General features: G+C 43.2%; 1 protein-coding gene across 3 annotated transcripts in view; it reads right to left on the bottom strand.

Annotated features, from left to right (window-relative positions):
• The window catches only part of LOC109869674 (disco-interacting protein 2 homolog B-A), a 73,178-nt gene extending 50,012 nt beyond the window's left edge, over positions 1-23,166 (bottom strand). For 2 of the 3 annotated variants that reach the window (XM_020459943.2, XM_020459945.2), the window contains exon 1: positions 22,907-23,166. In XM_020459943.2, coding sequence (XP_020315532.2) covers positions 22,907-22,991 — 85 coding nt within the window. In that variant the 5' untranslated portion in view covers positions 22,992-23,166. Of the gene's footprint in view, positions 1-15,611; positions 15,725-22,906 lie in introns of all 3 variants that reach the window. The other variant, XM_031803507.1, reaches the window with a different exon arrangement.
• Positions 23,167-27,960: the final 4,794 nt, after the last annotated feature.

Here is a 27,960-nt window from a genome sequence, read left to right as displayed (position 1 = left end):
GCCACTGTGTTCTTCAATGCTGCAGACATGTTTTGGTACCCTTCCCCAGATCTGTGCCCCAACACAATCCTGTGTCGAAGCTCTACGGACAATTCCTTCGACCACATGTTTTTGCTCTTGCATGCACTGTCAACTGTGGGACCTTATATAGACAGGTGTGTGCCTTTCCAAATCATGTCCAGTCAATTTAAATTTACCACAGGTGGACTCCAAACAAGTTGTTGAAACATCAAGGATAATCAATGGAAACAGGATGCAACTGAGCTCAACAGGATGCAACTAAGTTTCATAGAAAAGGTTCTGAATACTTATGTAAATACGTTTTTAAAAAATGTTATACATTTGCAAAAAGTTCTAAAAACCAGTTTTTGCTTCGTCATTATGGGGTATTGTGTGTAGATGGCTGAGGATATGTTTTTATTTAATTTTAGAATAAGGCTGCAAAGTATCAAAATGTGGAAAATGTCAAGGGGCCTGAACTTTCCAAAGGCACTGTATATTATTATTTCCAAGGATGTTCTGATTTAATCTCCTTGGTTTTTGTTAGAAATTAAAGGGTTGACACCGGGGAGATAAGTCTAGCTAGCCAAGTCTGCCATTGGCTAGGCCATGAGAAGCTAGATGAAGGCATCTGTCATTCAACTGTATTAGGGCAAAATTTGTGAGTGACATTGGAATCAACCAATCACATCAAGTTAATGGGTGGGACATTTTTTACAAAAACGTATGGAAACTTCTGCCTTCTTGAAGAACAACAGGTCACTGTGCAATAGCGAGCAGTAGTTATCCCACGGTCTAGCTAGCTAGCTTTTGTTGTCGGCTAGTTTGCAGCGGCCGCAGCTACTGCAGATTTTATCAAAGAGGATGTTGTTGCTAATTTGTTAGCTTCACCCTTTTCAAGAATAACTTTCAACAAGAAGTAAGGTTCCAAATGATCATCTGGTGAGGGGAACTGTGTTGTTTATTGCGCTTGCTGCTGTTAGCAATCTCTTTGAAAATAACTTCTGTGTGTGAAACATTATTGCATTTAAAGTGGAACTAACAGCATTTTAGCTCAATTAAATCTTATAAAAATCTGTTCATATACACCCCCAGGAAGAATGACTCTGAAAAGCGACCACTTCGATATGGACATTTCATAAATTCTTAGAATGTTTAGGAATTACATATACTAAGGCATTTGAAAATTCGATAGCAATGTAGAGCGGGAAAGCGGCCGTGCGTTTGGACAATAGATAAATAAAATAGTTAATAAAACCAAATAAAAACACCTGTCTTGTCCAGGACTAACTTGTCCATGCTAACTGGCTAAAGTTGGCTAGCTTGCTACTTCCAGACACAAATGAAAGAACACCTCACTCTGACCATTTTATTCACCCTAACAGACCTGGTTAGGCTGTTTGAATGTTATCTGGAGCGTTCTTGAATAATTATGACTTTTATTGCCTATGTTAACGGACACCGGTCATATTCAGCGGATGTTGCGCGTTTGTAAATTCATCAGTTGTTCTGCGCTCTGACAAGAGTGCTCTGAAATCAGAGTAGATAGCCAGAGTGAATTTTCAAACACAAGAGATATGCTATATAAGTCGTTCAAGTTCTTGCTAGCTAACCAAATGACACCTGTATCTCTAGCTGTGTATATCCACCAAAAAAACAATATGAGGGGAAAAAGTCAGTGACTCACCCACTCCTCCAATGTCATGACATCCTGCTAGCAGTTAGCTAGCTAACATTAGGCTGTGTTTTTAGCTTGCTACATAAATAGATACGCTAGCCTATTAGCCACGTTACGACTGACTTGTGATCATTGACCGTGCTAGCTTGATTGTATTGACATTCCCAGCCTTAGTTACATTCGTCCCTTTTTGTCCAGAATGTTGAGTCATTTAAACTGAAACAGTGCATCCTGAACGGTTGGCAGAAAACAATGTACCAGGCCAGCTGTGGTTTACAACCTGATCTAGGACTACCAAGAAATGAATTGGTGAATTATATATTGAGTCAAATACAACCTATTTGTAAAGCCTCAAAGTTTTGACTGATATTATGATTGTTTGTTTCATATCTGCAAAGTAGGCAAAACACTGTCAGTTCCACTTGAAACTATAGGTCACCGGTTACTTTGTGTGCTGAACTTTGTGTGCTAAACGTGAAATGTTTTTTTTTTGTAATGGGAAGTAATAGTTGTACATTTCGATTGGGAAATGCTTAATGGTTGTGTTTTGTATTCTTATGATTGGGACCTAATGGCTTATTATGTCAGAGTTTATGGACTGCTTATCCTTTAGTATTATGCTGTGTGTGACTGCTCTTTCCATCGCCCTATGCAGTGGAGTAGTGGTGCCTGGAGAATTTGCTATACTCTAATTTTGCCCAGTGAAGGAAGTGTGCCTTAAAGAGTTTTCACTCCGAAAATCCCATTTTTTTTATTTAAAAAATACAAACATGATGGTTAAAGTCAACAACCATGCTTAAACCACATCAATCTGATTGGGTCCCCAGTGGGCCTCTGTCCACCCAGGCCCATCCATGTCTACTCCCCCGATGCAAACTACGCATGATGACAATTGCGCATCACAAATAGTCTACTAACCAACACTTCAGACTAAACTTTTTAAATACCTGGTTTGCATACCCATTGTTGATTTAGTTAGCTGGTATATAAGTTCAAACATCTTTCCTACCCAACCGGCTACCGATGTCATTCTTCTGTGAACAGCTCCATGCCAAAACCAGTTCAGAGCTGCACTCTTGCTGCCTGCAGATGATATTCCACTGAAACTAGGGGTGCATGTGAATATATTTCGCGTGCGTCACGATTGTGTAGGCTACTTTGTCCATGATTTCCCTATTGTACTACATAATTGATAAGTCGTATACCTTCACTACACTACTTTGATACGCATCAGTGGGGATTAAGAAGTGAGTATACGCAATGCCCACCGAGACAAGAAGAGACACTCAATGTGGTCTCAAGACCAGACTGGTCTCAGGTACTGAGAAATAAGGTAGGCCACTTGATTTCAACATCTGAACAAAGTGGACAGGCTAACATGCTTTTCAAACAGTTTAAGACAGACAGAAGGGTGTGTTCATAACAATTCGACCTTGTTAGCTAGCAAATAGATCCAAGTTGGCCTGAAATATAAAGATTAGCTGGCTAATCACTAGCTCGTGGGCTTTAGCGATTGTTGATGAGACCTCTTAATGTTCTATAGTCTAATACCTGCTACAAGAAGTTAGACGTTATTAGTGGATGTGCATTATGCATGGATCTAGTTAAGTTTGTAACAACAACAAAAAAAGCAGGTTGAACTATTTGGATTCAATTATTAGGTACTTATGGTTATGGAAGGCTTTTATTTTATTTTAATTTAGATATAACTTCACAATTTATTAGATTATGGCTGACTGTTTGAAATGCAGTGTATTTGACCTTTAATTATACAACAATGCTTCTTTAGAGGAACCCCCCCAAAAATTGAGATATACAGTATATCCTGAATCACCCATAAAATATATATATTTTTGTAAGCCATATCACCCAGCACCAGTATGTGTTTACACTTCATATCTGTTTCTGTCTCAGTGAGTGTGTCTCAGTCAGTGTGTGTGTGTGTGTGTGTGTGTGTGTGTTTATCAGTCGGATATGAGAGGTTTTGGGAGCTTCCTGGACTCTCTGTTCTTGGTGGGGAGGGGAAAGGACCCAGAGTACAGAGAGGAAGCGTGTGTGCGGTGCACGTCATGGCACCGTCGCACAGCTCCCGTCAGCAGGGCTGAGAGATCTGACTCCCTAAACATGATTAAGTTACACACTTATCATACACTGCCCTCATAACATTACCATCTTCTCCTTTTACTTAAAATAAGGTCTTTTAAGGGAGTATGCGAGGACACTTATGCGGTTAGCTGAGTTCGGCTAGGCGTCAGCCGAACTGAAGCATGCTGACGCCTTAAGGTCTGATCTCTGACAGACAGCTGAAGCACAAGGGTCAGCTTGAGGTCATTGACCCGCCTCCTCTCCCTCGCTTGTCACTGTTTCCAGACCAGTTTATAGAAATACAAAAACACACAGTTTACCTTAACTAGTTGTTTGGCTTTAATGTTAAAGCCATTCTGTCATTACTGACCCCTTTTTCGATTTAACCCATAGGGAGGCCAGGATGGATATTGTGCCATTTTATCAAGGAATTAGTCTGATGTTCCATTATATAGTCATTCAGCCACTCAACACCCTTGGACAGCTCATCCTTTCAGCTCAACCCCTTAGTTCACTGGTGATTATGTTTCTTCATGTTAAACTTGGACCTTGGTGGGGTTGAGGTCAGCACTGTAAATTCTGTATGTTCTAATATACAGACTAGTAACTGACCCCAGAGAGATCTTGCCATTTTTTTTTTTTTTTTTTACCTTTATTTAACCAGGCAAGTCAGTTAAGAACAAATTCTTATTTTCAATGACGGCCTGGGAACAGTGGATTAACTGCCTGTTCAGGGGCAGAACGACAGATTTGTACCTTGTCAGCTCGGGGGTTTGAACTTGCAACCTTCCGGTTACTAGTCAAACGCTCTAACCACTAGGCTACCCTGCCGCCATGCTAGGGTAGCAGTCTAGCTACCGTATTTCATTCAACTACTAACCGACACTTCTTCATGTATAACTCAACCAGAGTAAATGCTGTAACTAAAATGGTATTTAATATGTACTTTAGGCCTAAATATAAAATAGGCTACCATTTATAGCTTCCACAGCAGTATTGGTAGATTAGGAATATGGTCATGGTCAGTGATAACTAAGGAGAGAGAGAACTGTAGTAGTTTCTATTCTAAGAGACTTGGATGAGCCTGGGATGAGCTAATGGTTGATGCTAGCAGACAGGAGGACTGGGTTGGTGTGGTAATGCGCTGATTAAATGCCCACACACCCCCAACTAACACACACACACACACAAAATCAGATTAGACTACAGTCACTGTAAATACGCTAAACTAAGCATTTGAGACTAGGGGGCTTTGGGAATCCTGGCTCAGGGACACTAAGCCCTTCCTGAAACAGTTGAATTCATTGTGAAATGGTGTGAGTAAACAACATCTTTAGTAACAATGCATCTTTATCCATTTTAGAGCTTGTGTAACGGATTTAAGATGTACCGTAAACTCACTCCACAGCAGCTTGGAATGTCGCCGGTGGAGCTATCGAATTAGATATTTTTTAAACTCAAACGGCTGGTATGTTGTCAAAGAGGGCGGTTACGTGTGCACGGTTACGTGTGTTTGTGAGCAGAGGATCACTGGTTCGAGTCGGGTATGATGACAGGGGCAGCGGAGGAAGCTTTAATGTTAGCAGCACACTGACATCCAAAATGTAAAGTGATAAACTCAACATCATTCTCATTGTTATTCTTGAGGTTGTGGCTGAAAGTGGCAACGGATGTCAATCAATTCTAAACTGATCTGTGTCTTCCTGTGTCTACCCCCCCCCCCCCCACCCCCCACCCACGTGTACCACAGCGGAGCGTGAAGAACACAGCGAAAACACATGCTCATATAACGTACACACAACCTCTTGCTCTCTATAAATGTCTCTCAACATGTCGGTAAATGACCCCTCTGTGATCAGTCAGCTGAACGTATGCAGAACGTATGCAGATCGACAGGTCTAATTACGGTTGAATGGACGGATCGGACTGGTGGCTGGTCCCATGCAGCTCTGGGAGGAAGCAACATCTTTATCTCCCACTTCCTCTTTCCACAGGCACACTATCAGTTCCCCTCGGCCTGAACTAGGAACACTACAACATGAGACACTCCCACTGTCTTAACCAGAAAGACTTGTAAGAGAGGAGAGACTATACAACTCTGGCATCCATAAAGGTCCTTGCATCAATAACGGTCTATGAATTTGAGAATGGTTACATTTTTCTAGCCAGATCGCTCTTACCACCAAACCAAGTTGAGGGGCTGCTGTTGGGCTGAAAAACAAACTCAGAATTTAACCTGAGGTCCTGTTAATAGATCAGAAGGCAATAAAAATCTGCATTGACTCAGTTCATCATTATAACTAATACCATCTCTCTTCCATTAGCTGAGTAGTGCGTACAGTACAGGAGTGGGACATTCCCGCTGAGACCGCTCTATCATCTATTATCTCCATTCCAAACACACTCCCATCTCATGCCTGCCGTAATCCACAACTCCCTCTATAATCAGATTATTTTATGCAAAATCTGACAAGGGGGATAACTAGGGCTGACTGTCACTTTATCATAATCATGTCTCTCCGCCCTTGGCCAGTCTGTCCATGCCTGTAGATTAACTTGTATCACCTCACCTTTAACTGGTTTGTTATAGATTAGTTTCAATATGTTTACAGATCAAGACGGAGCCTTGGATGGTTGTGGTGGATTGAATATTTTTCCTATTTGAGGTTATCGTGAGTGGTGAAATGAGTTGTTCTAATTTAAGTAGCCGTCAGCCCTGGCCTGTATCACTTTACATTAATACTACAACATTACTGCAGTGAAACATGATACTTCACTTTCCCTGGTGGTGTCACACAGAGCTATGTTGAAACACTAGTCTGCCATGCAGTCAGGCAGCACTCCCTACATAACGGCCCTTTGTCTTTCTAAAGTGAGAGAGGAGGGTGTTAGAGCTCGAGTTTAGTTTACCTGTATATTAGCTAAACTTGTTTTTGTGATTGAAACATGGATGTCCCATGGTATGGTGGGGTATGCAAAATTGGTCAATTTATGCACCTCTAGCTCCTGATTGTTTTGGCATTCAGGTCCAAAAAGTTACTTCCCGAACACTCCTACCATGGACAAGGTTTTGTTCAAATCAAAAGGGGTGCAGTCAGAAACTGACTGAAATCATATGAAATGTCCCCTTAGTAAGCAGGTTCAATAGTCCTGACAGCAGGGCCATGAGCCATCATGTAGGCTACTGATGAGTGGGTGGGAAGGAGGAAGACAGTACCTGCCTGGGAGAGGTTAGCGAAGTCACACTAGGTCGGACTCCACACCACAGGGAAGTCTCTCACATGACCATGAAGCTAGCCTCGACTCTGGCCGTTCTAGGAATACGGTGGAATGTCTGGATGTGCAAGAATACTGTAGACTAGAGAGCTAGCATCAATGTAGGCTAAGGTCCCAACAGTAATCACCATTATTAACCTAGCCAGTATGCTAACAGTCAGACAACTGTGTAGCAGCAACAAAGTAGGTGTGTTTAGGTACCTTCTAAACCTTCACTGACTGACTCAGCAATTTACAAGCGCTACAAATGTTGAACTCTTTCATTTTGAGGAATGAAGTAACAAACTGTGGATTATCTATAAGAAGGCTTATAGGCTAGTCGTGAGAATCTGAGCAAGAACGATGAGACAGTTTTTGTGTGGAGAAAAAGTGTTGGCCTGGATCAGACAGTGTGGGAAAGTGGGACGGGAGGGTAAAGTAAGATGGGAAACTCCTATTCAAATGGAGTTATGGATGTTGGGAAGAAAGGTGCAGGGGGGAATGGAGGATTGGTCTTGAGCTGGAGGATGAGTGGAATTTGCTGAAGTGGGAGCCTGGGAGGCTGCTGCGCTGCACTGCAGGGGTGGAGGATGGAGTGGGTAGTGGAGATTGGAGAAGAGGAGGGATTTCTCCCTGCCTATAGCTTGGCTAAATGTAGCCTGGAGTCTGGCACAGAACAGAGCCGCCGTCTCCTCTCTCCCACGCCCCCACCATAGCTGGGGGTAGTAACTCCCCCTTGGGGTCTGCTGTTCATAAACTGCAGCCTAATCTAGAGTGGACTCAGTAAAGATGAAATCTTGGTTCAGAGCCGCTGGCCACGATGACATATTTACAAGCCTTGTTTAATTGGCTCTTATCCAGACGTGGAAGTATGATGATAGTTCACAGCGGTAAATGTATGTTTGACGCTTTAGCCTACTCTCCCCTACTGAACTCTACTATGTCACACTGACTCACTAAGGTCAACACACTCACAGTCGAGCTGGCCAAGGAAGAGTGCTGTCTGAAACACTACATAGTATGTTGTTGGCCGATACTAAAATATAAACTTAATGTAAAAGGCAAGAAGAGGTGCAAGATAGAATAGGCCGAAATGTATTATTGATAATCACATTCTCAAACCAAGGTTAGTTCACTGCTTGTATTTTTTATTTTATTGTTATTTTTTATTTGTGATACAGCCTGGAATCGAACCAGGGTCTGTAGTGACGCCTCTAGCACTGAGATGCAGTGCCTTAAACCTCTGCGCCACTCGGGAGGCAGGCTACATATTGGGCTAGGTAGGCTACATCTTGTAATCGTATTAGCTAGTTCCCACACCAATAGAGTAGTACTGTTTTGAACTGGTAGAGGAAGTCTTGATTTAAAGAAAGGATTATTCGGGTCTGGATTCAGGCAGGGTTTAAACTAACTGCATTCTTTAGAGCTCGTTGCAGTGGGTCAAGACAGAGGAGGAGCATGCCAGGTCTCTTTGAGGAGGGACAAGGCAGGAGTAGCTAGAGGTGAACAGAGGACCTCAGTCTTTGATACCATCCAGACCACCACAGTCATCAGTGTGTCATTGGAGTCTGTGTGGGAGAAGATACAGATGAACACACACAGAGATGAGTTTGTGTAACAGATACTGCTAGTCCTGCTTCCTTACCTCCCATTAGTCATCACAGTGACAGACGGATTACCTCATTACCCCCTCAGTCGTCAATGACACCATTCACTGACACAGGCTACTGCATAACATAACCCACTACTACAGCAATAAGACATCTTTAGCTGACCATAACATGACATGTTTTAGCTCATATTCAGGAAGTGACTAAGACTGGACTAATTTTCACTAATGGATTGTAATGGTTATAATAACACTTCCTCTACGGCAGGTATTCCCAAACTGGGGTACGCCCAATGCCGTCAGGGGTACGCCCAATAATAATGTGATTCACATAAAAATAATAATTTTGAATTCAATTTTATTCCCCCCACATTTTCAAACAGTACATTTAGATTTTCCAATAGGGCTATACATTTTTGACTCGCCTGAGTAGCCTCATTTCACTGCCAAAATTAAAATGAAACAATCTAGTGTTCAGAGAAATAACAACAATGTCAAATACAGGTAGCCGAGTCAAATAATGAACATCCGATCACATTAACCGTTACTCTCTCGCGGAAAACCTTCAGTCTTGCTCAGACATTTAGAAACGAAACACGCCAATTTGAAAAATAAGCCACAGGAGTTTTTGGAGCGAGAATTAAGATGACTTGAGTAGTAAGACATGTATAAAATGGATATTTTTCAAGTACTGGACAGCTTTGTGACATCAAATGGACTTTGGTAGTCAAGATGTGCTGGTATCTGTACTGATGGCGCAAAAGCCACGACAGGGAGACATAGTGGAGTGGTAATGCACGTGCAAGCATTTGCTCCCGACGCCACGAATACACTGCAGCATCCACCGAAAAGCTCTTGCCGCCAAGGGAATGCCTGACAGCTTGAAAGATGTTTTGGACACTACAGTGAAAATGGTTCACTTTGTTAAAGCAAGGCCCCTGTACTCTCGTGTATTTTCGGCATTATGCAATGATCTGGGCAGCGACCATGTAACGTTTTTTACAACATACCAGTGCACTGGTTATCAAGGAGCAAAGTACGGTACGAGCTTAAAGTTGTCTTTACTGGCCATGATTTTCACTTGTCTGACCGCTTGCATGACGACAAGTTTCTCACACGACTGGCCTATGTGGGTGATGTTTTTTTCTCACCTGAATGATCTGAATCTAGGATTACAGGGACTCTCCGCAACTAGATTCAATGTGCAGGACAAAATTGAGGCTATGATTAAGAAGTTGAAGCTCTTTTCGGTTTGCATTAACAAGGACAACACACAGGTCTTTCCATCATTGTATGATTTTTGTGTGCAAATTAACTCAAGCTTACTATGAGTGAGCTGGGTGTGCCATTACGCAGGTACTTTCCCGAAACGGACGACACAAACAACTGGATTCGTTATCCCTTTCATGTCCTGCCTCCAGTCCACTTACCGATATCTCAACAAGAGAGCCTCAATGATATTGCAGCAAGCGGTTCTGTGAAATATTGAATTTAATCAGAAGCCACTGACAGATTTCTGGATAGGGCTGCGCTCAGAGTTTCTTGCCTTGCCATATCTGGCTATTAAGGCACTGATGCCCTTTTTAACCATGTACCTATGTGAGAGTGGATTCTCGGCCCTCACTAGCATGAAAACTAAATACAGGCACAGAATGTGTTTGGAAAATGATTTAAGATTGAGCCTCTCTCCAATACAACCCAAAATTGCAGAGTTATGAGCATCCTTTCAAGCACACCCTTCTCATTAACCTGTGGTGAGTTATTCACAATTTTCGATGAACAAATAAAGTTTTATATGTACGATGGCTAAATAAAGAGCAAAATTATTTATTATTATATTATTATTTGTGCCCTGGTCCTATAAGCGCTCTGTCACTTCCCACGAGCCGGGTTGTAACAAAAACTCACTCATTCTTATGTTTAATAAATGTATTGTATAGTGTGTGTGTGGCAAGCTTACAATGATGGCAAAAAAAAACATTTGAGAGTGTGCTGACCCTGGTGCTAGAGGGGGTATGCAGCTGGAGGTTGAATGTTTGAAGGGGTCCAGAACCACTGCTCTAAGGTATAGTTCAATGTTATTCAGTTGTTGTTACACCGTTGCTATAGGCTACAGTTGGTATAAGCCTATGAAATGATAGCCTCAAACTAATAAATGTCTACCAGACCTTGATGTAGAGCTTATTACAGCCAACTGAACTTTTCTTTACCTTTTAAACCACACCCATTCAGTGTTTTCATACCCTTTGTTCTGGCTTTCCTCTAGAGAGTTGAATTAAGGGGTCCACACACACACACACACACAGCTTTGAGACAAACACAAATTATAAGGATCAGTGGGAGGGTGGGAGGGTTTCCTGAGGACTGTGAATTCTCACAAACAAAGTAACGGAAAATCTGTCCATAGGGATTTAGACAGACAAAACTTTGTTGAAATCAACCACTGGATTCCTGAAAAGTATCCCCAAGGCAGCGACATAGCCTGCACTAGAAAGATATAAACAATTGTTGAAATGACCACCAACAACTAGATTCCTAAAGATTTCCCCCAGTGACATATGCTACACATACCAGAGACAGTACTGATACTGTAAAAAACTATGCCCCCTATCAAAATCAGCCCTAAATCCCATGACATATCCATGAAATTGAATAAACCCAGTAACAGACCATACGTCCACAGGGATTTAGAAAGATATCAAGCACCATGGGATTCCTTTACACATACCACCCACCACACAGTCCAGTACCGTATCAAACTATGTTGCCCACTATCAAAAATCAGCTCTGGCTAAACCCATGATCTTGTTTTATATTTAGAAAGTGACCAACTGCTTAGAAAATGTTCAGTGCTCTCCACACCCTGTCCAAACAATCCACAGTCTAACGACCACATCCAGAGAGCCTAGCCCACTGTTATAAAGAGAGACCGAGAGACGGGGGGGGGGGGGGGAGAAGAGAGATTGAAGAGAGAGGACACTGGGAGAATGAGGACAAGATTAGAATGCTAAAACGTTACTGAGAGACTAAATATAGATTTATCCAAAGTCAAACAGCTTGTTTGAAGTTGCTTCTCAGTTCATAATCATACACAGGCAGACTGACAGAATCTGGTATTTTTCATCAAATTGACACCCATTAATCAAGTTGTTTATTTTTATCATAACACTCCAACTTGATCTCACGAGCGTAGGTCAAATACCACAGACAATGAGTTGATAAGAGATGAGAGAGATAATATGTACCTGTAGCAAAAAGTCAGTCAGTAGGCCAATGTCGGTAGGCCTAGTGGTTAGAGCGTTGGACTAGTAACCGAAAGGTTGCAAGTTCAAATCCCCGAGCTGACACGGTACAAATCTGTCGTTCTGCCCCTGAACAGGCAGTTAACCCACTGTTCCTAGGCCGTCATTGAAAATAAGAATTTGTTCTTAACTGACTTGCCTAGTAAAATTAAAATTAAAATAAAGGCCAATGTCGGTAGGCCGTGTGTGTGTGACTCGCATATGGCAGCCAAGCGGTTAGTTAGACTGACTGTGTGAAACAGTGTCAACAAACCATTCTGCTTTGGCTGTGCAAGCAGGGCACAGGAGAAGAGAAGAGAAAGAGAACAGACAAACACAAATATGCCTGCCTTACCGAGTCCTACATGGAGCCTCTAAGGGGGCCCTACTTCAGCATAGCTTTTGTGAAGTGGTGTCAAAGAGTGGCTTGTTTTCCCCCTGCTCAGCCATGAAAGTGAATTTGTCTCGCCAGGTTTATTTGGTCCTATATTTAGTGAGAACAGCATTCTCCAACATCACCAACAGTCACATGGTTGCCATGGATAACATGGGGCTGGAGGGGAAGATTCCAGACTCCAGAACAAGAACATTATCGGTTAGCACATTCTGACAAAAGGATTGTGTTCATTCGGCACCAATTGGAACAAAACAGACTGGATCAGGGAGGGACTAACTGGAGTTGTCCAATAAGAAGCACTGGTTTTCAGGGTCCGTTGCACGTTTCGTTAGTCATAATGAACACGACCCAGGCAAAGACACCAAGGCTGTAGAGCAGTGTTCCTGTCTCTAGGCCCTTGAGAGAGTCACAAGGTGTGCAGGCTTTTACTCTAGCCTAGCACTAAAACACCTGATTCAACTGATCATAATCTTGATCAGTTCAATGTAAGTTAGTTGTGTAAGGCTAAATACTGGGTTGGAATAAAACCCTGCACACCCTGTAGCTCTCAAGGACCAAGCGTGAGGATCCTCCTATCCCGGAGCTCTAAATCAGAGAAAGTGACAGTTGTATTTTAGTACCAACGCCCATCTTCTCTGCTGCTTCAGTGTGATGATAGAGTTGTAACTTGTAACGACTGGGTGTGAGTGAGTGACTGGCATGTGGTGGTTATAGTGGTGGTAGGTGTTAGCACATGTCTATGAGAACCTGGTGGGCCTCTGACAAAGGCTGGCTGACTGACTCCCAGGCAGTTTAGTAAAGCAGCTCTGTGCAACCCATCCTGTGCAACAGAGGTGCTTCAGCAGCACAACACCACCACGTATCCTTGATTTCAGGTTTGTCCGGTGACATGAACTACAAGTGCCTTGGCTTGTTGTTGTGACTTGAGAGTAATCTTGGAAACCCAGAACTAAAATCTTTCGGAGTTGCATCAGATGCTCCATTAAGTTCTGTGGGCAGACGTGTTAGAAAAGATACTAGAACGAGGAGCTGAAGCAGGACTGTAGCTCCACCCCGCTCTCTCTGATGGGCCAACTGTTGCCTCCCCTTCCGAAAGATGCGATCACCTGCGAAGTCGTGATTTGTCCAAATGACCAGTGCTGAAAAATAAGGGCACCAGAGAAGGAAAAAAAAATGTCCTTGTCAGTCATCACATCCAATTTATGTTACGTGTGTCTGTCCTTGAGAAATGAACTTGAGTGAATCACCCAACTTCTCAAGGCCCCCTATAACCACCCGTCATAGCTCTATGAATCATAGCTTTAATGTGAAAGAGGTGCATCCCACTCACAGTAACAAACAGCCCTACGGTGACTGGAGCACTGAACAGGTTCTCTCGCTCTGCTATGCTGTGACTGACAGCGTTGCCCTGAAGGGGAGGACGCTGATCTTAATTGCATTGAGTAATGCCCCTAATGCTAACTTCATGCATGGTTTAACAGTGAGAATATATATAGATCATGTCCGGGGCTCTAAATTATAATTTTTCATTGATAGCACTGGTGCTCCTACCTTTAAAAGTTAGGAGCACCACATGAAATTTAGGAGCACCAGAAAATAAGACATTAAATTGATTGAGATACAGCCTATATTGGACCTGAATTAATTTGAGCTACTTTCAAAGCACATGTTGTGCCCCACTTTATTATAAAAGCTAAAATGTTGATACAAAATACCCATCATTGAACTTACAAAGTCATTTTTGGAATATCAGGTTTCGACATTGTGCAAAAGCACTATACTCCTATTGAGATGCAATACAATGCAAATTGTACACAGTCTCTTTAGATTTATGATGATCATTGATCTCCCTTTTACTTTCTTCATGTGCCCCCAAATGTTTGCATATTACTGGTCAAGTTAGTGTAACAGTATAAGCTTCCGTCCCTCTCCTCGCCACTACCTGGGCTTCAACCAGGGACCCTCTGCACACAGACAACTGACACCCACGAAGCATCGTTACCCATCACGGCCCTTGCAGGGCAAGGGGAACAACTACTTCAAAATCTCAGCGCAAGTGACGTCACCGATTGAACCGCTATTAAGCGCGCACCACCGCTAACTAGCTAGCCATTTCACATCGGTTACATTAGCAGGTTGTTAGCTAGCTAGCCAGCCAATGGGGGAACATAATTGGACAATGTAAACAAATGGTTGACGACTTTGAGATGCGAGTAGTTTTAGAACTGCCCACCACATGGTTTATGAATGTAAAATGTGGTCCCGGCCTTCCGCTATGGTGCCGTTCATATGGGTCAGAACTTTTGCCCTGGTTGGGCTAGAAGCAAGCCGTTTTCGCTGTAGTAATGGTGCAACCACTTGTTTCTTTAGGGCACTCGGAAACAACGGTACAGCGCGAAAACTTATGAATACAATTATTATCTGGGAGAATTTTTGTTCATAGTCGCAGTGCTCCCAAAATAAAACTCCTGGTTGCACAGCAAATTATTTAGTTGCATATGCGACCAAATTGGTCACACTTTAGAGCCCTGACCATGTCAAAAGTCATGCTTTTGTCAGTATGATTTAAGCCAAGAGACAATATCTCCTGTCTGAGTCAGCATCTGGAGCAGGCCTCATATTCTGTATATTTTCACCCTCAACTCAAAAGACAACATGCCAGTGTACAATAGCGAAGGTGCATAAAGATGACGGCCCCCATGCACTCACCACAAATTTCTATGTTCACCTGTATTGTACATTGCTCTCGTTACTCTTTTTTTGTATGGTCATTTGCAGAGTAAACATGAACCCAATTTTAGCTAGAAGACACCGACAATTACAAAACCAAGTAGATTTAGCTGATTTATCGGAACACTGAACCAAATTGCGCGGCGTCGTAATTATATATATTTTTTAACTCACTGGATGGTGCTAAAACAACGACGTCATATTTGAATTTAGCTAATCTTCATGCGCGTTCGCCATTAGGTAAAATGGTGACTTATAATACAAGTTAGTAACGATATTGGGATGCGAGCACTGTCGTAAAAAAAACATTTCTTATGGGATTCATTCAGGTAGTACTCAACCCTCTACCCTCGCTCTTCCTACCCTCGCTCTTCCTACCCTCGCTCTTCCTACGCTCGCTCTTCCTACCCTCGCTCTTCCTACCCTCTCTCCTCCTACCCTCTCTCCTCCTACCCTCTCTCCTTTCATGCCAACTGAACACGACACAGGTCGTTGCCACATACGCCTCAACTCTTAACTGTGAAGTAGGCTGACAGACACACACACACACACACACACACACCTACACACACCTACCTCCTGGGACAGAGGCCGAGTGGTGACAGCCTTGTCTCCTGGTGTTTAATGAGAGCATGTGAATTATTCATTCAGCCCTGAAGGAGTGAAGGGAACACAGCCCTTGGTCCATCCTAAAGGAGAACCATGGGATGGGAGACATCATTAACTATTCACAGCCCACAAGCTGTTTGGACTAAATCGTTATATAGCCTAGCCTAACAAATAATGAGTTAAGGAGATGCTACCCTGCGCTCTATTCTCCATTAGACTTGGCACAAAATAGAAGTCACAGATGCAGCCTGAATACAACAACTGGCTGTCAATTTGATATAGGCTAGCCCATTTCAATATGGTATGAATTGGAAGAGAAAGCTTTACTGCATTGCCGATGTACTCACAACAAGTGCTTGGTCAAAAAAGCTCTACTGTAAAAGTAGACTGACAGCAAGTGCTTGTTCCAAACAAACATCTGGTACAAGAAGGCTCAGTGTATCATGGCCAGTGGATTCTAAAGCCCCTAGAGAGGAGAGCGATGATTGGCTGAGATTCAAGCTAGATGTACTTGCATGGCTCAGCTTTAAAGCCCATGTTCCCGTTCCTGGCCGGACTCAAACTCTCCCTTCTCCACCATACATGCAACACAACACAAAGGCTCATCAGCTGTTCTAAAACAAGCGGAAGGAAGTGTCTGTCAGTCACAAGCTTGTCATCTCTCTCAACTGAATCGCTCTAGGCCCTGGCAGGCATGCACACAGAACAGCATGCTACTTTACTGTAGGCTCAATCCCATCCACGTCGTCCACAGTTCAGTTCAGACAACTTAGTATTTCTTAGGAAAACAGCAGCTACTCTTCCTGGGGTCCACGTAAAACATTACATTAATAGGCAAGCATAGCACAAGGGCAGAACTACATACATTTAAAATGAGAAATGCACGCTTTCATGCATTTGCATTCCATGCATCGTGTACTCATAACAGCAACACTGTAGTCATTAATTTCCCCATATATATTGTTATCCCTTGCTGTACTGCTACAATTGCTTTGTCTAAGCAGGTCCTGATATCCTAATCTCACAGCACCGGTTGTTCTGTAAACAGCAGAGAGAATCTCAGGAGGGCAGGAACCATCTGTGTCTTTGGGTCAATATCATGTGACTCAGACGCAAGTGCAACACACGAAAACGCAATAATATTGGGGGGGTGGTGGGTTCACCGAAGTCGTTAACTGCTGCTCAGTTCCCCTGGCATGAACAGAGGCACATATCATATGGAGTTGCACCTCATTTTCACCCCTACCATGTTCCCCTGGTGGGAATGCGGCAACAACGAGAAGGAAGTGGACATTAATAAAGGCCCTATGCAGTCAAATGGGATTTTCCTGTGTTTTATATATATTTCCACACTATGAGGTTGGAATAATACTGTGAAGTGGTGAAAATGATTTCTGTTCAAACAGATAGAAAAGATGGTGTTAGAAAACACCTACCAGAAAAAGGTCAGAAAAGGGTATTAGAAATACAAGGCCCCTCCCAAATAATAGCAACACATATTTTGTTTGGAAGAATTTTCTTGGCCTTCTGTAAGAAACATTGCCTTATGCCTAAAAATACCATTTACCCCAAATCCCACATATCTTTAAGATACAGTGCCTTCAGAAAGTATTCACACCCCTTCACCTTTTCCACATGTTGTTGTGAACAAAGTGGTATTTGAAATTGATTTAATTGTCTACACAAAATACTCTAATCTCAGAGTGGAAGAAAAATTGTAACAAATAAAAAAAATATATATATCTTGATTAGATCAGTGCTAGAGGCGTCACTACAGACACCCTGGTTCGAATCCAGGCTGTATCACAAGCGGCCGTGATTGGGAGTCCCATAGGGCGGCGCACAATTGGCCCAGCTTTGTCCGGGTGTGGCCGTCATTCTAAATAAGAATTTGTTATTAACTGACTTGACAAATAAAGGTTCAATAAATAAATAATAATATAAGGATTCAACCCCCTGTGTCAATACATGTTAGAATCACCTTTGGCAGCGATTACAGCTGTGAGTCTTTCTCGGCAAGACTAAGAGCTTTCCACTTGTGATTGTGCAACATTTGCGCATTATTCTTTTAAAAATTCTTCAAGCCCTGTAAAATTGGTTGTTGATCATTGCTAAACAACCATTTTCAGGGCTTCTCATAGATTTTCAAGCAAATTTAAGTCACAACTAACTCGGCCAATCAGGAACATTCACTGTCGTCTTAGTAAGCAACTCCAGTGTAAATTTGACCTTGTGTTTTAGGTTATTGTCCTCCTGAAAGTTGAATTTACCTCCCAGTGTCTGGTGGAAAGCAGACAACCAGGTTTTCCTCTAGTATTTTGCCTGTGCTTAGCTCCATTCTGTTTCTTTTTTAAATTCAGAAACACTCCCCAGTCCTTAATGATTACAAGCATACCCATAACATGAGGCAGCCACCACTATGCTTGACAATATGTAGAGTGATACTCATCAATGTGTTGTATTTGCCCAAAACATAACACTTTGTATTCAGGACAAAAAAGTAATTGCTTTGCCACATTTTTGCAGTATTACTTTAGTACCTTGTTGCAAACAGGATGCATGTTTTTGAATATTTTTTATTCTGTGCAGGCTTCCTTCTTTTCATTCTGTTGTTGATCCATCCTCAGTTTTCTCCTATCACAGCCATTAAATTATTTTAATGTCACCATTGGCTTCATGGTGAAATCTCTGAGCTGTTTCCTTCCTCTCCGGCACTGAGTTAGAAAGGACGCCAGTATGTTTGTAGTGAATGGGAGTATTGATACACCATCCAAAGTGTAATGAATAACTTCACCATGCTCAAAGGGATATTCAATGTCTGCTTTTTTATTTTTACACATCTACCAATAGGTGCCCTTCTTTGCGAGGCATTGGAAAACCTCCCTGGTCTTTGTGGTCGAATCTGTGTTTGAAATTCACTGCTCGACTGAAGGACCTTACAGATAACTGTATACGTGAGGGTAGTCATTAAAAAATAATGTTAAACACTCCCGAGTGGGGTTCCCAAGTGGCGCAGCGGTCTAAGGCGGTGTTTTTACTGAAATCAGTTTTATTCATGAGTTATTAAGTGATTAAAACTGGAAATTCAATTGGCTACAATGGGAAATCATAGTAGTCACACACATCAGTTGGGTTGACAAGTTTGGACAGCACAGTAGAGTATAGTAAAGTACAGAAAAGTACACAGAGCACACTAAAGTGGAGTACACTATAATATACTGTATTGTACTATACTCTACTCTGCTGTACTGAATTCTACTCTACTGTCCAAACTTGTGAAACATAGACGTCTATGATTGGTTCAGATGTAGTCCGGTCAGGACAAACCTAATTTGGTCGTGTTTGGGAGCAGAGGTCATTTTAATAATAGCCCGTTTGAAGCATATCCAAATATGCAAGGTGGATGTTGCATGTTTTGTGTACCTATTTAGGATACATCCCCATGAAGACAATGACATTCATTTCCATAATTATGCATTTCTGTGTAGTACAGATCAGGGACCCACAATGTAAATCCACTTCACTTCAATAACCAAAATACATTTTCAAGGTCAAGGTGCCATGTCATAGATGACACCCCATTGTCTCTGCAGACATCTTTGAATAACAATTCAGAGCACAGAGTTATTGTAAAAAGTGGACACAACCACAACCAGCAAATTCCTAAAAGTAGTCCTTCTGCATTGGTTTGTTCAACTTTGAGATCAATGGTTTTTGTTTGGCATACATTTTAAGGGAACATTCTGAGTCTCAGCACAATTCTGTTACTGTGGAATTTCCCTTTTTAGACCAATAAGAATGAGATCCAAACCTCTATGCTAATAACAGCTAGTTCAGTTTTCCCCTCCCCACTCAGAACACTCCCAGAGAGTCCATCAAAATCCTTGCTTGAGAAATTGCTCTTTGCTAAGAAGCTATTTTTGTTTCTTTTTGACCACTAACTGAAAACAATTGTTACCCAGAAATTATTTGACATGGAGATAAAAATGGCTGCATTGGACCTTGAAGGACCTGCCTTATTCTTGTTCTCCATCATCTCCTATCTACAGTGCTGTCACTAATGGGTGCAGTTGGTGGATGATAGCATCAGCTATCACTGGGGTTCAAATAGGATTCAAATTCTTTCAAATACTTTAAGCTTTGGGCAAGGTTTGCTTTGCACTTTTGGGACTATTCTGTTGGTTACCTTGCGCCAGGGCGAGCTCAAATCGAACACAGCTCAAAGCTTTTGAAAGAATAGGCCTACTTACTTGAACCTATAGGTCTGCTGGGCTGCCACTAACGGCTAGATAATAGCGTAGCACGGCATTGTGCTGCTGCGGATGCCCTTATTTCTCAGACTGGGCCTTTTTAGATGCTGTTCCTCTGCTGTGCTGCCTGACCCACTGGATAAATGACTCAGATAGGGCACAAATGGCTGGCTGGCCTAGATAGGAGGCAACTGGCAATAATCTGGACTCCCAATCACACACTGGCCACAGCAGCAGGCAAAGTCAGTAAGTACGTAGGGCAGGACCTCATCATACTGTATTGTATACACGCCGATGCACACACCCACACACTCATGCCACATTATGTTCCAGAAAACACTCAAGAGGATTTTTTTTTATTTTTTTACGGTTTCCTATTGAACAATATGAAAGCAGCAACCGACAAAAAAACAAATTCAAATATCAAAAACACCCCGAATAATCTATCATTCATAAGTAAACTCAGTGAACCCTTGCTGATGAAAGCAAATACCTCTGAAAGCAGAAAATAGCCAAATGCTTCTGTAAACTAAGGACGGAAGGACATTTCTCAACTCTCAATGAGGAGAAACTGCCGTTACTCACCTTTCCTAGGTAACTCACGTCTAGTCACTCCTGGCTGAACGCTAACACAACAACACGGGGGGCTTTGAACACACACAGTACACTACAGTACATCATCCTCCGAACTATGTCCAACCCCTCCCCTCCCTTTTGTATAAGAGCAGCTCATTTCTACTGCAGCACGCAAAATCTGCATCCCAAATGGCACCCTATTCCCTATACAGTGCACTACCCAGGTCAAAAGTAGTGCACTATAAAGGGAATAGGGTGTCAATTGGGACACAGATAAAGAGTTTAGTTGAATGGCCTACTAAATGCCACCATGGCCGTGACCAGCTGAATGAGGCGCATTGTGTCCTCACTGGTCACTGGGGGCTTTGCTCACACACCCACACACACACACACAGAACTGGATTGTTATTTAAGAGGCCACTTGGCTTGCCTCTGTTTTCATCTAAGCAACCCAACAACAGGCATTTCCGCCCCGACTCGGTTCTGTGGTGGTGTTTGTTATGAGCTGGGCAGGCAGGGGACAAAATATGGTTGTGTATGTCACTCTTTTTTAGACGCTTGTCCCTTGAAGCACACTCCAGCATAGATTAGCTACTGTCACAGGGGTGGTGTGTGTCACACAGGCTAGCCTACTGAATCTGGGCTAGGGTGGTCATTCAAGGGGCTGCATCTAAAAAGAGTCTGGATGGAATGAGTCATGTGAAACATGTTAATGACATCTAGTCTCTACTTTCCACTTTGTGACCATGTTATCACTCCTTTATTACACGATCTGAAGGGCTATCTTTCTAATGATCAATCACAATCCATAAATCAGTTGGTTAGGTGATGGAGCGAGCAAACTTCTCCAGCTGAATGCATTCAGCCCAGGGATGTTTTCAGTGAAGTGTAACGGTCAGATTGAACGTTGCAGATAGGCTAGAGCTGACACGCTTCAAACCCTCTACCTGGCCGACATTCACATCTGTTGGCTTATATTTTATATGTAAACATTCTGAAACGTTGCACCCTCCTGAACAGACCCCAGGGGCACGTTGAGCAGGGCACAACATTGTGTAACGTGCAGATAGAATGTTACGTAGAACAAACTTGTTTCTCTCACATGTAGAATAAGGAATCATGTCAACTATATTCATGACATTTCTATTGGTAACGTTCCACAACATCTGACTTCTGAACGTTGCCCTGGTGTCAGGGAGGAGGAGACCCGGGCTGCGTTCAGTTCGGTTCAACGTTTCCTATGTCGCGTGGCAGTTTGTACTGAATGACTCATTACTCTAAAACGGTGCGAGCCATTCTTCCTCCCGTTTGGTGCGTGCAATGTGGCCTCATCAATATGGGTGTGACCATTAGAAGTTGCAGCACACCACCATAATCAGGCCCTTCTTCAATCAACTGGTCGTTTAGTACAGTACCGATTCCGTTGAATTAAATGTTTAACACCATTCTGTCATACCCTGTGTTGCAGCTGTTTGAGATGGGAGGGAAGGGGGTGGGCATGTGCCACATGTGCACACACACACACACACACACATCCCCACCCCAACAAACACACAGCTCAAGTTAATATTGAGTGTGCCTCAGCAAACAACGGAGCCTAAATGTCATTGGTGTCCAAAGGTTACCCTATCTGGTCAAGCCATGCAGAGGACCGTATGATGTCACATCCTGTCATGTGCTATGAGGTTGTCATACCAACATAATATAGCCTAGACTGGCTACAGGTGCATTTATGATATGTGATGACTATCAGTACTCATGTTTCATTTCAATGATGTTGTCATTAGTCATCTCCAATTCTTCCAATCACAAACCCACAGATTGAGTCGCAGGTTGTGCAATGCAGAATTAACCAACTGAAAACCCAACATTACACTACGAAATCCACTGACTTACTGGTTATTGACGCCAACCCTGAACTGATGGTCAAGAAGACCCATGATTGCTAAAGACAAAGGCTTTGGCTAAAACCAAGCTGTCATAGCCAGATGACTCTGACAAGTTTGGCTTTGACATTAAATCACAACCGAAATAGTATTAGTATTTATCTGCATAGTTATCTACAGATGAATCAATGGCTTAACATATAAAATAGCTATGAAACGATTGAACCTAGATTGAACGTAGACAAGTACGAGACGGTCACAGACTAGAGCCCATGGCCACAGGGGTTGAGCCATTCTCTTTCTGCTGTCTGTCAATGCAATGCTAGCAGAAAAGGGTTGCTAGCTGGCCAGACATTGGCAGAACACGATTGTGTATGGCTATAATACACTCAAATGTTGCAATTTGCCTTGTATACTCAAAGAGATACATAATACATAGCGCTAATTTGATAGCCGCAACTGGTGTCTATCTATCTAGCGTAACTACATGAGGTGAATTTGAATTCACTACTCTAGCTTGCTGGCCTCATCCCCTCGTCGCCCTCCTTACCTTCCGATAGCTCCAATTCCAACTCTGCCAAATGGTCTCGAAGCTCTTTCGGTATACCCGAGAAATCCACGCCACGGTCTGCCATGACTTAAAACGAAGTGTGGTTGAAGTAAAACGAAGTGTGCTCTAAGTAAAAACCAAATCTATTCTGGATTAAAATTCCAGCATCAAGACACAAAACATGAATTTGAAAAGAAGAGACAATCCATTCTCCGCCATAATGGGGAGAGCTCACCAATGGCAATGAGCCGTCACGTGATCTCTCACATACAAGCGGCCAGGCTGCACCCAAAACAGGGTGTATGGATCGAGTCATACAGCTTGTGCTCCCTCTTGTGGTGCTCTAGAGATAGTACAACTGTGCACAATGGATTACAAAATAATCCTTTGATAGTGAGTCCTAAATTAGCATTAAGGTAGAATTGTAAATGTACAGTTTAACTTGACTTCATTTGTATGACACCAGATGACCTGACATGTGGCCTACCATCTCAAATAATTATCTGTGTGAATCATAGACTGTATAAGATTTGCAAATAAACTCAAACTTTATTTGTCACATGCGCCAAATACAACAAGTGTAGACATTACTGTGAAATGCTTACTTACAAGCCCTTAACCAACAGTGCAGTTCAAGAAGAGTTAAGAAAATATTTACCAAATAAACTAAAAGTAAAAAATTATAAAAAGTAACACAATAACATAACAATAATGGGGCTATATACAGGGGATACCGCTACTGAGTCAGTGTGCGAGGGTACAGGTTAGTTGAGGTAATTTGTACATGTAGATAGGTGAAGTGACTATGCATAGATAAACAGCGAGTACGGGGGGGTTCAATGTAAATAGTCCGGTGGCCATTAGATTAGTTGTTCAGCAGTCTTATGGCTTGGTTGGTAGAAGCCTTTTGGTCCCTAGACATGGCGCTCTGGTAACGCTTGCAATAACGGTAGCAAAGAAAACAGTTTATGACTTGGGTGACTGGAGTCTCTGACAATTTTATGGACTTTCCTCTGACACCACCTATTATATACACTACCGTTCAAAAGTTTGGGGTCACTTAGAAATGTTGTTGTTTTTGAAAGAAAAGCACATTGTTTTGTCCATTAAAATAACATCAAATTGATCAGAAATACAGTGTAGACATTGTTAATGTTGTAAATGACTATTGGAGCTGGAAACAGCAGATTTTTTATGGAATATGCAATTCAATGGCTTTATTGAACAGTAAACATTACACATACAGAGGTTTCAAAACAATAAAGACATTACAAATATTACGTATATACAGTGTTGCAACGATGTACAAATGGTTTTCCCTTGTACCACAAGGGAAAATAAAAAGCATAAATATGGCTTGTATTTACAATGGTGTTTGTTCTTCACTGGTTGCCCTTTTCTTGTGGCAACAAGAATATCTACATAAGTGTACAGAGGCCCATTATCAGCAACCATCACTCCTGTGTTCCAATGGTACGTTGTGTTAGCTAATCCAAGTTTATAATTTTAAAAGGCCAATTGATCATTAGAGGACCCTTTTTGCAATTATGTTAGCACAGCTGAAAACTGTGATCCTGATTAAAGAAGCAATAAAACTGTCCTTCTTTAGATTAGTTGAGTATCTGGAGCATCAGCGGTTGTGGGTTCGATTACAGGCTCTAAATGGCCAGAAACAAAGAACTTTCTTCTGAAACTCGTCAGTATATTCTTGTTCTGAGAAATGAAGGCTATTCCATGCGAGAAATTGCCAAGAAACTGAATATCTCATACAACGCTGTGTTCTACTCACTTCACAGAACAGCCAGGAAACCCCCTGATATACACTACCTTTGAAATGTTTGGATACACTTACTCATTCCGGGGTTTCTTTATTTGTACTATTTTCTACACTATAGAATAATAATGAAGACATCATACTATGACATAACACATATGGAATCATGTAGTAACCAAAACCAACCAGCTTCATGAGGTAGTCACGTGGAATGCATTTCAATTAACAGGTGTGCCTTGTTAAATTTGTGGAATTTCTTTCCATCTTAATGCGTTTGAGCCAATCAGTTGTGTTGTGACAAAGTAGGGTTGGTATACAGAAGATAGCCCTATTTGGTAAAAGACCAAGTCCATAATATGGCAAGAACAGCTCAAATAAGACAAGAGAAACAACAGTCCATCATTACTTTAAGACATGAAGGTCAGTCAATCCAGAACATTTAAAGAACTTGTGCGGTCGCAAAAACCATCAACCACAATGATGATACTTTTTAATTACAGTTTATATTTTAGGTTTTTCCCTCCCTCAACTTTTTTTTCCATTCAAGTTTTTCACTCCAGACGCTTTATCTGGACGTGGTTCGTCAGGACCTCCACCAGCGGAAGCGAAGTAGTAACATTAACATGATGCCTTCTAATTGCAGTCGCTGTACTCATGATATACAGGAGAACGATCGCCTTACAGCGAGGATAGCTGTGCTGCAGGCCCAGCTTCAGACACAATCGTTAGGCAAGGGTAATTTCAGTGTAGGAAAGGATGAAACAGCGTCTGTGCCACCAGTAAGTACAGATAGTAGTATAAATCCCCTCGCACAGTCCCCGCAGCCGGACAACTTTCTTATGGTTTCTGGAGGGAAATGCTGTAGGAATGCTCAACCGGTGTCGCTCATTCAGCCGACATACTTTCAACCGGTTCTCCCCATTAAGTAGAGTCGGAGTCAGAGGCCGAGCCTTCTCTGGTCTCTACTCCTCCTGTTATGCGGTCTGAGACGCCCCCCCACCATTAGCTCTGACAAATTGAAAACCCTAGTCATTGGCGACTCCATTACCCGCAGTATTAGACTTAAAACGAATCATCCAGCGATCATACACTTTTTACCAGGGGCCAGGGATACTGATGTTAAGGTTAATCTGAAGATGGTGCTGGCTAAAGCTAAAACTGGCGAGTGTAGAGAGTATAGGGATATTGTTATCCACGTCGGCACCAACGATGTTAGGATGAAACAGTCAGAGGTCACCAAGCGAAACATAGCTTCAGCGTGTAAATCAGCTAGAAAGATGTGTCGGCATCGAGTAATTGTCTCTGGCCCCCTCCCAGTGAGGGGGAGTGATGAGCTCTACAGCAGAGTCTCACAACTCAATCGCTGGTTAAATACTATTTTCTGCCCCTCCAAAAGATAGAATTTGTAGATAATTGGCCCTCTTTCTGGGACTCACCCACAAACAGGACCAAGCCTGGCCTGTTGAGGACTGACGGACTCCATCCTAGCTGGAGGGGTGCTCTCATCTTATCTACTAACATAGACAGGGCTCTAACTCCCCTAGCTCCACAATGAAATAGGGTGCAGGCCAGGCAGCAGGCTGTTAGCCTGCCAGCTTAGTGGAGTCTGCCACTAGCACAGTCAGTGTAGTCAGCTCAGCTATCAACATTGAGACCGTGTCTGTGTTCGACCTGGGTTGGGCAAAACTTAACATGGCGGTGTTCGCCTTAGCAATCTCACTGGACTAAAGACCTCCTCCATTCCTGCCATTATTGAAAGAGATTGTGATGCCTCACATCTCAAAATAGGGCTACTTAATGTTAGATCCCTCACTTCCAAGGCAGTTATAGTCAATTAACTAATCACTGATCATAATCTTGATGTGATTGGCCGGACTGAAACAGGGCTTAAGCCTGATTAATTTACTGTGTTAAATGAGGCTCACCTCCAGGTTACACTAGTGACCATATCCCTGTGCATCCCACAAAGGCAGAGGTGTTGCTAATATTTATGATAGTAAATTTGAAATTTACCCCCCCCCCCCAGCCTACTGTAACGGCATTCCTGCTCTTCCTCTGAGGAGGAGAAGCGAGAAGGATCGGAGGACCAATGCGTGTCCATAATGTTTTATTTTAAGATATAAACTGAACACTATGAAAATACAAAACAATAAACGTGAACATGAACAAAACCGAAACAGTACCGTGTGGCAACAAACACACACATGGAAAACAAACACCCACAACTCAAAAGTGAAACCCAGGCTACCTAAGTATGATTCTCAATCAGAGACAACTAACGACACCTGCCTCTGATTGAGAACCAAGGCCGAAACAGAAACCCCAACTCACGCCCTGACCATACTAAATAAAGACAAAACAAAGGGAATAAAGGTCAGAACGTGACAGTACCCCCTCAAAGGTGCGGACTCCGGCCGCAAAACCTGAACCTATAGGGTGGCGGCTCTGGTGCGGGACCTGGACCCCACTTCACCACAGTTTTTGCCCGCTTCCTCAACCGCCCCCGTGGCCTCTTATGAGTGGCGACCCTCGCCGCCGACCTCCGACTGGGGATCCTAGCCATGGGTCCCGAATGGACAGGAGATTCCGGCAGCGCCGGACGGAAGGGAGACTCCGGCAGCACCGGACAGGCGGGAGACTCCGGCAATGCCAGACAGGCGGGAGACTCCGGCAAGCTCCTGAGTGAAGGGTGATTCTGACATCACCTGGCTGACTGACGGCTCTGGCAGCTCCTGGCTGACTGACGGCTCTGGCAGCTCCTGGCTGGCTGACGGCTCTGGCAGCTCCTGGCTGACTGACGGCTCTGCCAGCTCCTGGCTGGCTGACGGCTCTGGCAGCTCCTGGCTGGCTGACGGCTCTGGAAGCTCCTGGCTGGCTGACGGCTCTGGAGGCTCCTGGCTGGCTGGCGGCTCTGGCGGCTCCTGACAGACTGGCGGCTCTGGCGGCTCAGGACAGACTGGCGGCTCAGGACAGACTGGCGGCTCTGGCGGCTCAGGACAGACTGGTGGCTCAGGACAGACGGGAGACTCTGGCAGCTCAGGACAGACGGGAGACTCTGGCAGCTCAGGACAGACGGGAGACTCTGGCAGCTCAGGACAGACGGGAGACTCTGGCGGCTCAGGACAGACGGGAGACTCTGGCGGCTCAGGACAGACGGGAGACTCTGGCGGCTCAGGACAGACGGGAGACTCTGGCGGCTCAGGACAGACGGGAGACTCTGGCGGCTCAGGACAGACGGGAGTCTCTGGCGGCTCAGGACAGACGGGAGACTCTGGCGGCT

Source organism: Oncorhynchus kisutch, linkage group LG24 (assembly GCF_002021735.2).
Source record: "Oncorhynchus kisutch isolate 150728-3 linkage group LG24, Okis_V2, whole genome shotgun sequence".
NCBI classification, from domain to species: Eukaryota; Metazoa; Chordata; class Actinopteri; order Salmoniformes; family Salmonidae; genus Oncorhynchus; species Oncorhynchus kisutch.
Note: the sequence above shows the minus strand (reverse complement) of the source record. Positions and strands in the feature narration are given on the sequence as shown.